The sequence below is a fragment of the Nyctereutes procyonoides genome, unplaced genomic scaffold (genome assembly GCF_905146905.1).
Source record: "Nyctereutes procyonoides isolate TBG_1078 unplaced genomic scaffold, NYPRO_anot_genome, whole genome shotgun sequence".
In the NCBI taxonomy this organism is placed as follows: Eukaryota; Metazoa; Chordata; class Mammalia; order Carnivora; family Canidae; genus Nyctereutes; species Nyctereutes procyonoides.
This window is the reverse complement of record NW_026575142.1, coordinates 64,865,537-64,879,419: the sequence shown is the minus strand read 5'-3', so window position 1 is coordinate 64,879,419 and position 13,883 is coordinate 64,865,537. Positions and strand designations below refer to the sequence as shown.

The 13,883-nt window shown below is 38.1% G+C and overlaps 1 protein-coding gene across 8 annotated transcripts in view; it reads left to right on the top strand.

The window, feature by feature from the left end:
- Positions 1 to 13,883, top strand: part of MECOM (MDS1 and EVI1 complex locus) — a 553,342-nt gene that overhangs the window by 523,898 nt on the left and 15,561 nt on the right. For 5 of the 8 annotated variants that reach the window (XM_055308355.1, XM_055308354.1, XM_055308353.1 and 2 more), the window contains 4 exons: positions 840 to 927; positions 6,038 to 6,064; positions 11,546 to 11,712; positions 12,792 to 12,869. In XM_055308355.1, coding sequence (XP_055164330.1) covers positions 840 to 927; positions 6,038 to 6,064; positions 11,546 to 11,712; positions 12,792 to 12,869 — 360 coding nt within the window. The remainder of the gene's footprint in view (positions 1 to 839; positions 928 to 6,037; positions 6,065 to 11,545; positions 11,713 to 12,791; positions 12,870 to 13,883) is intronic. The other 3 variants (XM_055308357.1, XM_055308356.1, XM_055308360.1) reach the window with 1 other exon arrangement.

The window sequence follows — 13,883 nt, the reverse complement described above, 5'->3', positions numbered from 1 at the left end:
GGGCATAAGAGGACCTATTTCAATAACAGAGAGTGTTTGCAAAACAGAGCATATATAAAATTTCAAGAAGTGGTAGCTGTTTTTATTAATTTTGATTCTATTTTTAAAAGCATACTTACTCAACAGTCCTTAAAAGAAAATTACCAACAGTTGGTCAAAAAAAAATTAATTTCATCCACGATCTCATTTCCTGTACTCTTAATGGAAAATAGAATGACAAACATTTCTAAAATGAAAGGGATATGCAGATAAGTTTTAGACATCTCTGCTCCTCTTCCTTTTTCCTCCACCCCCTTTGGCCTGCCCTGTTCATCAGCAGTGGCATCCGAAAGAAGACGCCTATATCTCAAAAAGTAGACAGCAGGGTGCACAGTATGCTTAGAAACACTCCTGCTGGCATTGGCAAGTATGGGAGAAATATAATGAATACCCAGGGGAACGCTTTCTTGGTAGAAAAATGACTTTAATTTTCAAACTGAACTCTGTCCTCGTGATTTCAAAATCATCCAGTCTTCTTGTCCCCGTTTGAAATGGAAAGGTACAAATGTGTGACCAACGCCTCTGGTTTCATGACTCTTCAGTTTTTATATTTCCTCTCTATTGTTATTACTGGTCATTCAATAGGATTTTGTCATTATAAATAGGACCTTCTTTCTTTGAGTGCCTACAAGTGCCATGAGTATTCTTCAAGAACTGAACAGATGTCTTTATATTTTTATTAGTATGCTTCCTAGAAACCTACCGTTTGCTTTATTGTTAGCTGTTTTAAATGTCAGTAATTACACAGTGATTGATATATGAGACTGATTCATCTCCAAAAACTAATTTTAACCTTTCAGAGTAGAGAAAAGAAAACTAACTGACCCACTTGAAGCTTTAAAAGAGAAATACTTGAGACCTTCTCCAGGATTCTTATTTCACCCACAAGTAAGTATTTTGAATTTGAGACTTCAAGCTTGTAAACTAACTTGTTGATCCTGAAAAGCAGGTGCAATGAAATGAAAGAAATCTTGAGAACATTAGGATTTCCTATGACGCTGGTGTGGAAGGACACAGGAAATTCTAGCAGAATTCAAACCCAAACTCTTTAAAGAAAAAGAAATTAATGTATGTGTAAAAACAACATGTTTTGGGTGTTAAATTGTTGTCTGCGGTTAACTGCTTATTGAGCCAAAGTGTATTTTGGAGTGAGCAAAATTCAGTTAAGAAAATAAATATTGAACTTGTCCTTTGTGTTTAAAAATGACTGCTGGTGAGAGGTAGATCGTACTGTGACTCGTCCCAAACTCATGAAGGGCCTTCAAGTTCCTTTAGTGCTTAGATAAAAAACAGGAAATGAGTCTACCTGACAAGTTGTTACCATAGAGGGTGAAGGAATTTATCTAGAGACCATTGGGCATTCCAGCGAAGTTCTGTAATTGCACAAGAATTTACCACAATACACAGAGCCGTTTGCTGAATGGAGCTGTGTCCATTTATCAAAATATATACAGTTTCCCATTGCAGGGAGAATGCAGAGTGGTGCCATCTAATGGGTTCATCCCTGTGGCCTTACATATTGGGTTATTTTTAAGAACGGTGTTTACATACCAGTCAACATGCAGAGAATTGTATTGAAAGACCAAATATATAAACATCCTAAATGTGTTTTTTTACCTGATATTTTGTTTTTTATTTCTGATTTTTTTTTTAAAGGATGTAAGCTCTGGTCTTTATAGATGGCAAGCAATTTTTTTCTGAAAATGCTTAAAATCCGTGAACTAATTGATTCTGTTTCAATATATTCAAACTAAAAGTTATGCTCCTCTAATAAAATTGGTGGAATTTTATGCAAGCAGTCTTAAAGGAAGTTATGAGGTAATTAAATTATCTGGGGATATGACTCTCCCTGCCCCTCTGCTCCTCCTTCTTCAAACTTTTCAAGTACTTCCTCAACGTCCTGAACAACAAGAGTATGAGAGTGGAGAGGTACATCTTCCAGTTAGATGGAGAAATCGATCATTGCTCAAAAATTCTATTTCAAAGTGAGAAAATATATGATTTGGTATTAAAAGGGTTAGAAATGTTCCAGTTAGTATGCATTTTATATAGAAAGGCTAAGGAATGATATTATTTACATAATTACTTTATGGAAAAGAAAAGTTATAAAATAGGTAAATGTTTATCAGGTACTTATAATTTTACATTTAGGTTGATTCAAATTGCACTTTTAGGCCTCATGGGCTAATAAAGCTGAACATAACATGCATTTTGTGTCAGATATTGCACAACAGGTGTATCTTTCTTGATAGCTTACTTTCTAATTATAAGAAACTGCTCATGGGGATGCTATAGTTATATACGTTTAGTTACAGTAATCAAATTCTCTCCATATTCTATTACCTTTAAAATCTGGCAACTAAACACTTTTAAATTAAGTGCTATGGGTACATGGTATCACGGAGGGAAAAAGAGATTGAGATTCAGGATCCCCGAGTGACTCAGTCTACCTGGCTCTTAGTTCCTTATCTGTAAGATGAAAGAGTTGGCTGTAAGGTCCTTATTGTTTCTGAAATTCAAAGATTTCTAGCTTAGCCAAAGTAAATTTTTGCTGGTTCATAAGATGGCCAATCTATTGTCTACCAATAGTACCACATGTGCATTCAAGTGTTATAGTATGTAAAAAAAAAGGGTTCTAGTATGCACTTACTTTTAGTAAAATAATAGAAGAAAATCTTTTATCTCTTGGTATTTCCAAAGCGAATGAAGGATCACAAAAGGTGAGGCATCTGGACCGTGCTTGGGGCATCTGTACAGCCCTTGCCTTGCAAACATGCCTGCAGGAGCGCAGTGGCAGTGTGTGCCTCCTTCCCACGCCAGACTGTCTTGTCTTGGTGGAAAGGACTGCCTACTGCTGCTATTAGAACAGGACCCAAGAGGGATAAACAAACAAAATATTTAGCACCTTGTACATCATGAATACGGACCGATCGGAATGCACTCCTGACGTTCTGAAGCAGGATCTTGAAAGTCCTCGCAGCACCAGTTGTTAAAGCTGTAGTTGCGGGCTGGTGGGCTCTCTGAAGGGTCTTTTGAGATGTGGCCAGGTTGGTAGGAGGACAGTTCAAGGTTCTTGGAGCAGAGGCTATTTGCCAGCTACTGCAGAAAGATCTTATCATTTTTATAACCACCGTGGCTGTTTTTTGTGTGTAATGGCTGTGTATCACTGGGGTACAGATGAAATAACAGCTGTCACCTGGGATAAGCTTGGGCCACCAAATTTTCCTCAAGCCTTCAGACCAGAGTCTGTTCTCTCAGAAAATCTGCTTCAGATACCCTAACGTTTCAGCAGAATTCTTGATCTTTCTAGCACTCAATCAGTTTCATTGTAGCCTCAAGATCCACTTTCCCATAAATAAACACAAACAGAGACAAGCTGTGAGGATTAGGGCCAGAAATGAATGCTTTAGGACTGGTTTTACTGCTTATTAGCAAAAATGCTTAGGTTTTGAGCAAAACAGTTCATCTCTCTGTGCCTTCTCTCTGCATGCTGGGAATACCCCATCCAGCCTTACCTGCATAGCTGTGAGGGTTCACGTACAATACGTGGTATGACCCCTTGGGCTTGGCAAGTGGAAGAACCTAAATGAAGAAGAGCTTTCATTGTTGTTGAATGCAGAAATACTCCATTTTGAATGTGAAGGAATGTCAGTAAAATACTCTCCCGCCATCCTCTGAGCCCAGTTTCTTTGGCGGGACTGCACCTGTATCTAGAAGGACTTGGAAAGATGCTCACCGTGTTCTTGGCACTGCCTCATTGGCCAGCAGTAAGGGTGGCACAGAGCCGGAGGCTGAAATGGAAAGCCCTTGCCTCTGCTCCCAGGGCTTGCCATGATTTTGTAGCTAAGCAAATGCTTGGATAAGACCATTCATTATTTCATTTTGCATTTAAAGTACACTGGAGCAAATCATATGGTCCCTCTGGGGCTTCTGAATCTTTGTCTTCCAAATGGGAATAATACTTTCCCTATGTATTTCTGAGTTATAATAATAATATCATCACCATAGAAAGGAAACCACATATTCTTACTGCTTTAGGGAAAACATAGATATAGGTATAGAAAGTCTTGGTACTGGTCTTCTCTAGGCAAGCTTGATTTTAGAATTTGTGTGTGTCTTTGTATTTCTACTCAGCATGTTCCTTCCCGGGGCACAGTTCCTAACTAATGAAAGGTGGAAACCTCAATAGATACTTAGATATTTATTGATTATTTAAAAATTATTTATTTATTCATCACACACACACACACACACACACACACACAGAGAGGCAGAGACACAGGCAGAGGGAGAAGCAGGCTCCATGTGGGGAGCCTGATGTGGGACTTGATCCTGGGTCTCCAGGATCAGGCCCTGGGCTGAAGGCAGGCGCTAAACCGCTGAGCCACCTGGGCTGCCCATATTTATTGAATTTTATTGGAAGATTATTAGGCCATCTCACTGCCTCTTGGAAAAATAATGTGTGTTTTTAGAATCTTGTCAAAAATATCTAGAAGATATAGGAACACATACAAAATTAAAAGACAATTGCTGTGGGTTTTTTTTTATTATTATTCTCATGATCTAAATTCCTCACTTAATTCAATTTTTTAAAGAAGTATGCTTTCTGTGTCAGGCCATGAGAGGACTATTTAGATTTCTATTCTTCTTTTATAAGTAAGTTAGTTTAATATAAGGTAGAGATAAGTATTATAGAGGTTCTTTCTTGATAGATTGAAAATTGTTTGTAGAGTCTTGGTTAGATTACAATTTTGAAAAGGAATGATAGCCACAAGGATGTGAGACGCAGGGAATGGTGTTCTGTGATCTCTAGAATGTCCATTTCATTGGGTACTTTGCATTTTAGGTGCTTGGCATTTACATTGATGGCCCATTGGAACTGCCCTAGAAATCATTTGGCAATTGTGCTGTCGTAAAACTGGCTTTTCCTCCTTGGTTTGATTTTCCTATGCTCTAAATATATTTTGGGTGGCTAATACATTTTATTTCCAGATGTTTGGCTTGTATACATCTGCAAAAAGACTCTGTTTTACCTCTGTTTCTGTCCTTTATTCATTCATTTTTATTTTCTTCTTTTTAAAGTGTCTGACATCCTGTTAGTATATCCCAAAAAACTGAGAAAAAGTTAGTCTTTTTCCAAGTTATCATTTATATATATTGATGTAAAAATCAGTTAAGTCTTTTGTCCTTCATCTTCTGTTTTGCTTTCGACAAAGTGTTTCTTCTTGTTAGCTTTCCTCCACAATGAATCTTTTATCCTTAAAAACTGTGTATCTTCCTTATTAAAGATACCATAACTTATAAGGGCAAGAAATAACCCATGTAACCAAGCAAAATGATAATTTTAAGGATATGACATTTGTGCTTCCTGGAAGAGTTCACCTCCCAACTCACTGAAATTTTCCCCAGTGATTCTTGTCATAAGCCGACATAGGTAGCTGTATGTTTGTAGTTGTTTTCATTAATGTCCTTCTTGTTCTGACCACTAATGGTCTGAATCCCATGCTAATAAAAGTCAAGCAGCGCATTTCCAAGTGCATTACTTTTTTCTTACCCAGTGATTTACGTTTGAGTAAATATCTTCTTCGTTATTAATGTTATACAAATGCAAGAGACTAGACTTTTTTTTTTCAGGAAATTACTGAAGTTGTATCTATTAAAGTTTAGGACTCTCTTGTTTTGCAGTGAGTAAAAACAAATAAGGAAGTATCTACTACGCTCTTTAAGATTTGGTAGTAGGTAATTTTAGCTTTCTTGGAAAAAAAGAACATTCTGGTTTATAACCTTGATTCTAAAATTTAATTTAGGTAAATAGAGGAAATCCAGCAGTGTTATAAAAACATTTTTAATTTTCATTTCCAAAGCCTTTACTCAAGGTACAGTTACATGATAAGCAAAAATGACAAAGTGTATAAATGTTAATTTCTCAAAGGATAGATTGCAATAAAGATACTGATACAGAAGTAATTTTTTGTTTTTGTTTCAATTTTGCTCCCAGTTCCAACTGCCTGATCAGAGAACTTGGGTAAGTTTCCTACTTATATTTTTGACTAAAATAATGTAGCATTAAAAGGAAAACAACTTATATTATAAAATGCTGTACAGACATGAAGAATTCTGAGCCGCCTTCCATTAAATGACACGGCTTCAGCAGAACGTTTTCCAGTTTTGTCAAGCTGCAAAATACTTTCCGTTTTAATTGGGCATTTAGTGTGCTATAAATTGTTTACAGAAAGAAGTTTATTTTATAAATTTGACCCATTCCATGTAATTATACCTTGATGTAGAACTCTTTCGCGGCACTTGGGAGCATGTTTGTTAAAAGAGCCTTCGAAATGGGTCACTAAGTGGAAACAACCATTATTTGGGGGAGCCTGTATCAGCATGTTAAAGATGCTTTTGATAAGGCCTTCAAAAGGTTAAAACCTGAACTTACATGTAGACACAAGCTGACATTGGAATTCACATCCGTATATCCCAGGGCAGAACTTAGTTCTGGCTATTTGGAGTAATAAGACTAAATGTTTAAAAATCCATATCTAACCAGTGAATGAATCTTTCAGCCTTGGGTCTCACTTCCTCAACTTTCAGTTCTTATTTCCAGATACAGTCAGTTGTCAGGTAATAATACCGGGAGACAGCTCTATTTTTTGCTCAAGACACAGAGAATACTGCTTATTTTGTTTTCACTCTCAAAGAAAACTTTAGGTCGATGGAAATCCATATAAATAACATGTATTATAAAATTGACTCTAATTATATATACTTTTACTCTTTCATTCTCTTCTTTACTCAGGATTATTCTGATTCTGAGATACGGGTAAAATCTTGGAATGCAGCTCAGTTCTTTTTGTCACTGTGTAATTAGATATAAATCATGTTAAGTTGGAGCACTGTAGCACTTACTGTTTCCTCTGACATTAGATTTTCCTTACCAGAAATTCCTCCGTTTTCTTTCTTCCGTGGAGTATGTGAGGAATTGTGATTTTTCTCATTTTGATAGACAAAGTTCATTTATTTCAAAAGTATAAGGGAAGAGAGGGAGAGAGAGAGACTTCCTTAGACAAAGTTGTGCAGTTGATGGAGTTGTGCTTTGATTACCCTGGCTTATGTTTCTAGTGATATTTCTAGTGTTCCTCCCTGAGTATCATGCCTCCGGGTCCTCCTCCCTTCCAGGGTGGAAATATTACTTGACAGTACCTATGTGGCTGGCTGCTTCTTTCATAAGGCGCTGTCCCCTACATATATGTCCAATGGTTCTACCAGTTTACAAAACCAAGTCAGATTTTAGGTTTGACTCCCTTTCCTGATAATACAAGGGTATAGCAGTTGCCATTGCAATGTTTTGGAAACATTTCCATTCCCTGAATCATAGGGCTTTCAGAGCTACGACTTCTATTCGTATTATAAAACACAGATATTAGTGGGAGCTACTAAAATACTAAAGTTTATCATTTTTAGTGGTAAACACATTCTAAGGGATTGGATAATCATAACTGCTGAATGTGATACATGGAATGAGATGGCCATAAACCATGAATACTTACTTCTCCCCCAAAAGGCCATGATTTTGAGATTTCTCAAGATTATCAAGTGAATAAATATAGAAAACTACCAAATCTACAAACTTTCCCATCATAAGTTATTTATGAGAAGTTAGTTGTTTTATGATAAAGGCATGTGTAATCTAATTTGTAAAACATTAGGTCACATAATTCATGGTGCCATTGGACATATCATTTCATATAATCAGATTGTCACTTTAATGGTTTTAATGAGAAACTTCTTCATGTCATCAATTATTGGCTGCCAGATAATAAATGTTAAGCTAAGTGCTTAGGACCCAGTTGATGATATCTTGCCTGCTGAAATGTTTTTAAAAATACTAACTCTGTTTGACTAGAGAGATAGCTGCATTTTTTGGTAGGATCTAGGGAATTCTGTCTAAATATTAGTTTGCGTCAGTATCAAGTTAATAGCCTCTTGGGGACTGTAAGGGGTACAATGACTTCCTCTTCCAGACATCTGGCTGCAGATACCATCAACAACTATTATATATATAAATAAAAATTACTGTTCCATAGGAAAAAAAAACCTGTCATTTACCGATCAGAGATTAGCCTGTGACATTAATAGGACACAGGGCAATGCATTTCTAAAATATATGATCTAATTTTTCCTCCTTTATTTTCCCCATTCTCAGCAAATTTTTTTTATAGCAGTACACATTGCCCTCTTCATTGGGTTTTTCATAATTGAAATATATATGTAGCTAGATTCTGTTCAATTTATCCCAATTCGTGTTGATTTTTAAAATACCAAGCCAGACTTTAAAATGAATGTCAAAACTTGCTGCTTCTCCTGTAAAATGCCTGTCATTTCAGGAACAGCATCCTATGAGTCAGCCCAGAGAGTGAGAAAGTTAGGGTTTTGACCCAGGCACTAGATGAAGCTCATCTTAACCCAACACCTTCACCGAAGATAGAGACGACAGACTGTTGTTGGTCACAGAACTGCTAACCCACCCAACTGGCAGATGTCGGAGCCACTTCTATCTGTCCTAATGGGGACACTTACTCTTTTCAACTGAGGTCAAGTGCGATGAGAAGCAAATCTTTTGAAGATGAAAGGGAGGGTTCAGTGGTGGCTTTTATGTTCAGTGGTTGCCAGCTGGACAGAGAGTGCTGCACGTGTGTGTGTATGTGTGTGTGGTGTTAATAGCTACCCTCGGCTCACTTCCCATCTTCCTTCTCTCCTTTTCCCTCACTCCTGTTTAATCCTCTTTTCCTTTGACACTGGAAGCCCAAGGTGGGGGTGGCTTTTAATAGAAGCATTCGGGTCACCCCTATTCTTTTGCCTATTATCTTTTTTTTTTTTTTTTGCCTATTATCTTTAAGAGTGTCAGCATTTAGTTATCAAGCCCATCGTGTATTTTCTTGTTTCTTGATGGTTTCCCCAGATCGGAGTAGTTTGAGGTAATGTAATCACAGCAATCTTTCTTCAAAAGGAGGTATTAGCTACTACTAAAGCAAGACACATTTCTCAACAGCCAATTGCTCTTAAATAACTTGAAGGACTTGCAGTTTATATGTGCTAGAGATGAAAGGCGAGAATAAGAGTCATGAGTAAGCTATTTTCCATATAAAAGGCAAAGTGTTTCTATAAGATATATCGCCGCAGGAATCTGAGTGTGTCAGCAGGGCGGACACTCCAATGATTTAAAACCGCTAGATAATGAAACTTTACTCAAATATTAAATGTACATAAATAAAACATTAATAATCATCACCCATGCACTTACTATTCTTCCCAATAAATGTATGCGATCATGACCCTGACCCTTGCTTGTTTCTGCTAATCAGCTTGAAGGCCAGAGGTCATTTTTCACTCAGACAATTTATTCCGCGGAGGGTGGAATATCGAAATGATTTTCTGCAGGAAACAATTAGAAGGAATAAATGCAAATAAAATAGTATCATAAAATATTTCTGGATTGATTTTTAATAAATAAAACCCAAAGGAAGATGAAAATGCTAATGCTCCAGCTAGAGGGGGATAATGACCGTATTCTGCAGGGACAGAGTTTCCGCCAACCTCTCTGAGCAGCATCATCATTCCATATCTCTGCCCTGTGATCAGTATGTGTCAAAATCCTTCATAGTGACAAATGTGCTGTCCACTTGCATCTGTGGAGAATGTTTTAGCAGCTGAGTGATTATGAATCAAACCCCTGAGCTTCGAGCCCCTACTGCCTCCCAATGCGTTCACATTTGTCGTCTGACAAGTAAATGTATCTTGACTTTCCTCTGAGATTTTTTTGCACCATGTTTGATGAAAGACATTTGGCAAATTGGCAGTGGTACCCTGTACGTTGCAATTTGTAGCTAGCATTAGGAGTCTGGGCATGAAACGAGAGGGCAGGCTCCAGGCTCTTATGTTCAGTGTTCCCATAAAGGGAAAAGGAGAGCGCTAACTATAACATGAATAGTCACTTGAAGAATCGGGCATTTCCCTTCGTAAGAACCGACTCGTCGACAGGCCACCCTGTTAAGATTTTGCTTCACCGTAAGGAGTCAGTGGCACTCTGTTCGGCTGCCTGGCCACGGAATAGAACTTTCCTGAATTTCCCTTTTGAGTGGGAAGTGTTGCCTTTTATTTCTAACCTGAGCTCGTAAAATTAGGCCTTCAATTCGGTCCTGCCTTCTCATCAGTGAGAGAATCATCATCCTGTTGGGTTAAACAGTTGTTCAAATGTGCAGTTGTTACCATTCTTGTCCTTGCGTGGAGTCTCCCGGTCTAAACCCCAACACCCACCCACCCCCGCCCCAGCTCTTCGAGAAACACACAGAGTGCATATAGAGTGCAAACACCTTTTTAACGGCTTTCTGAGCTCTCCAGTGGCAGAGTGCCTGAGAACCAAATAAATAATGGGTGAGTTGATTTAACAGGATGGCCTGAGAGTTTGCTTTTCTACTTAAAAATTCAGTAGTAAGCAGCTTCCAAATAAAATACGAGCACTAAGGAAACTTAACATTTTGGGAGGGTTGAAGGAAAGGAGAGAGTCCTTCTTGCTGAGGACAGTAAGGGTCAAGCTGCCTTTCAAAGTGGATGGCACCCTCCTCCGACTGGGATCGTCAGACACATGGGCAGGTGGACAGAAACTTGAAGATTGAAAGCAACATAAATTAGGTTGTTTGAAGGGAAGAATTAGGCGGGGTAGTTTTGGAGGATTATTTCTCCGAGAGTGCGGTTACCCTAACTACTGTCCTTATAGCGCCCGTGCCAAGTTGTATTACGTGAAGTCATGATGATATATCACGAACTGCCTTTCAACTCAGTCTTTGTCCAGGAAAAAAAAATGAATATTTCATCAAAATTCCTTGTATATGGTGCCATTTAAGATTGTCGCACATCCAGATATTAGGTTAACCTAGTCTTAGGCAAAACACCTCCTAGACATTCATTTTTTTCTTTCTGCCCACCCCCCCCCAACACACACACATTGGGCTTAAACTCTAACTTTGGAACACTTGATGTGTTTCATGCTGTGAGTTCCCTTCGTGGGATGCCATGCTTCCTATGGTCTTTACTACCTAGGCAAGGTATGCAGGACCTTCCCCTGTGGTGTCCAGTTTATTCTTAATGTTCATAATGTAGCACTAATGTTGTCTCTTAATTGAATAACAACAATCCAAGTTGGTTTTATTTTCGCCCCACGTATTTCATTGCTCGGTTGTATATCAGATTATGACAAAATGGCCTAACCAAGGTCTTATGAAGAAGTTCACCCAGCATTTTATGAGCATGGTTCTACCCTCGTTGTTTCCTAAATCGACGAGTCCTTTTGTTGTCTAATATTGGGACACTGCCACCTTTTCCTATAGTCCACTGCATTCAGCAGAGTCCATGCTTCCCTTTTCTTAAGGATTTCTTGGTTTGCTAGAGATTAGTACAGAAGAAAAGAAGTCAGACTGGTCCTTCATGGTCTTGTGCTCTTGCCTTCCAGATGTCAGCTATTGAAAACATGGCAGAGAAGCTAGAGAGCTTCAGTGCCCTGAAACCAGAGGCCAGTGAACTTCTGCAGTCCGTTCCCTCCATGTTCAACTTCAGAGCGCCTCCCAACGCCCTGCCGGAGAACCTTCTGCGGAAAGGGAAAGAACGCTACACCTGCAGGTGACTGTGGAGCGCCTTATGGCCCGCCTGTCCAAAAATCCCCCCTCTGATTTCAAATGGCCCTGCTGTTTATTTTGGAAATTATTCCCAATTGGATGATTAATAGTGACCCTGATAGATCTCAAGCACTTCAAAGTACTCTTTATTTAGGGAGATATAGAAGTAGTGGTTTTAAAAAATTACTACTAAATGAGAATTTTAGCGCAGGCCATTTGGTTGTGATAAATGAGGTTGGAAACAGGCCAAATACTTGTTTCACTTTGATATTTATGAATTTTCTTTCACAGTTAATTATTTTCATCCGAAGGTATAATACTACTGTCTTCAAGCATACATTTATTAATTGTCATGGCATTGAAGAATAAGGCCATTAACAAAGGACGAATAAGGTCGATAAGTGGAGAAAGCTAGTTAATAAGTTTCTTGTTACCCATCAGTATTACAGCAAAGCCTGGGATTTTTTTTTTCGTTTTTTTTTCTTTTAAATAAAATTGTGCTTATGATTTCTGAATTGTCTTCAGAAATTTGTGACATCTGACTCAGGCATATCAATTTATCTGCTCTTTGGAAAATGTGTCACTTTCTTTCCAGAAAAGCTTTTATAGGAACATACCTTGATGGATGAGGTCTTCGGATCTTGTCTGATCTGATACCGCTCAATGTACAGAGTTGTCACTGTGGCTAACATGTAAAATGAGTTGAAACATTTGAAATCTGTTTACATCAACCCAGAGTCACGGACTCTTGTCATTTTTTTATCCCCTTGTCTGGTTCAGTTTTGCGACTCTAAAGATACAGAGTTAATAAAAGAGGCAAGGGGGGGTCATCAAAACTAAAGTCTGTTTTCATAAACTGCTTGCTTATGCGTGAGCAAATTCAACCAAATCTCATAACACAGCTTTTATTCGTGGAGTTATTTATATCTGTAGAATGGCTTTGTTGCAAATGTTAAATACCAAAGACATGTGAGTTCCATGCAAGATTAATTAAATCAGGAATAAAGCATCTGGCTTCTACGCGGCTTGACTGAAATAAAGTCGATTGTGCTGACTTTCTCTTATAAACATTTTTCATAACAGATACTGTGGCAAGATTTTTCCAAGGTCCGCGAACCTAACACGGCACTTGAGAACCCACACAGGAGAGCAGCCTTACAGGTTTGACAATGACTTTTACTACATATCTTGGTTAATATTATAATAGAGTGGATGTATTGCCACAATTTTAAAGGAGGCTACTTTTGTGCATGTCTGAGATGTCTGTCCTTTCAATTTTGAGTCAAAGAGTTGACTAATGGCTAAGATAAAAATTAGAAGAGTTCTAATTTCCGAAATCAGGGCTTCTGACTGTTTAATTGTCTAGCAGGATCTAGGCTATAATAAGCATTTAAGAAATGTTAGCCACTTTAAAAATTAATATTGTTATTACTATTATTTGAGAGAGACAGAGAGAGAGAGAGAGGTGGGAAGGGGCAGAGGAAGAGGGAGAGAAAATCTTAAGCAGGCTCCATGCCCAGGACGCAGAGCCCGATGGAGGGCTCGATCCCACGACCCTGAGATCATGATCTGAGCTGAAATCAAGAGTCGGATGCTCGACTGACTGAGCCACCCAGGCACCTTCATTTTAAAAAGTATCTGAAAAATTATTTTAGTGCCATCTCTCTCTTCTCAATAATTGGTGCTATATTAATTGACAATATCATAACATCACAGCCTCTCTTTCTCAAGTCTTAAATCTCTGCTAGGAGTTGACAAGCCGTCTATAGCTTTGTTTCCCCAGTATAGCTAAGTCATTGTCCCCAGGTTCCATTAAGAGGTTTAAGGAATAAACCTTAAACCCCGAGAGGAAGAAGACAATGTGGAGCTAGGAGTAGAAGAGATGAAATTGAACATATTGTAGGAAGAGGAACAATTCTGCCAACAATTTCTAAACTACCTCTTCACTTATGCTGTTAAATGTCAAGATTGGCCACGTGACACATGAGACGTGTGTCTAACTTTAATATATTATTGTTTGTTAAAGAATGAAAGTTATCAACATTCTCTTCAATTTTAAAATATAATCTACCTTGTTTTATGTGCACTGCTTTGCACATAGTGTTAGGTGCTCATAAATATTTTTTAAAGGAATAAATGCTATTTATCTTAAGCCATATCGTAATTTCACTCTGC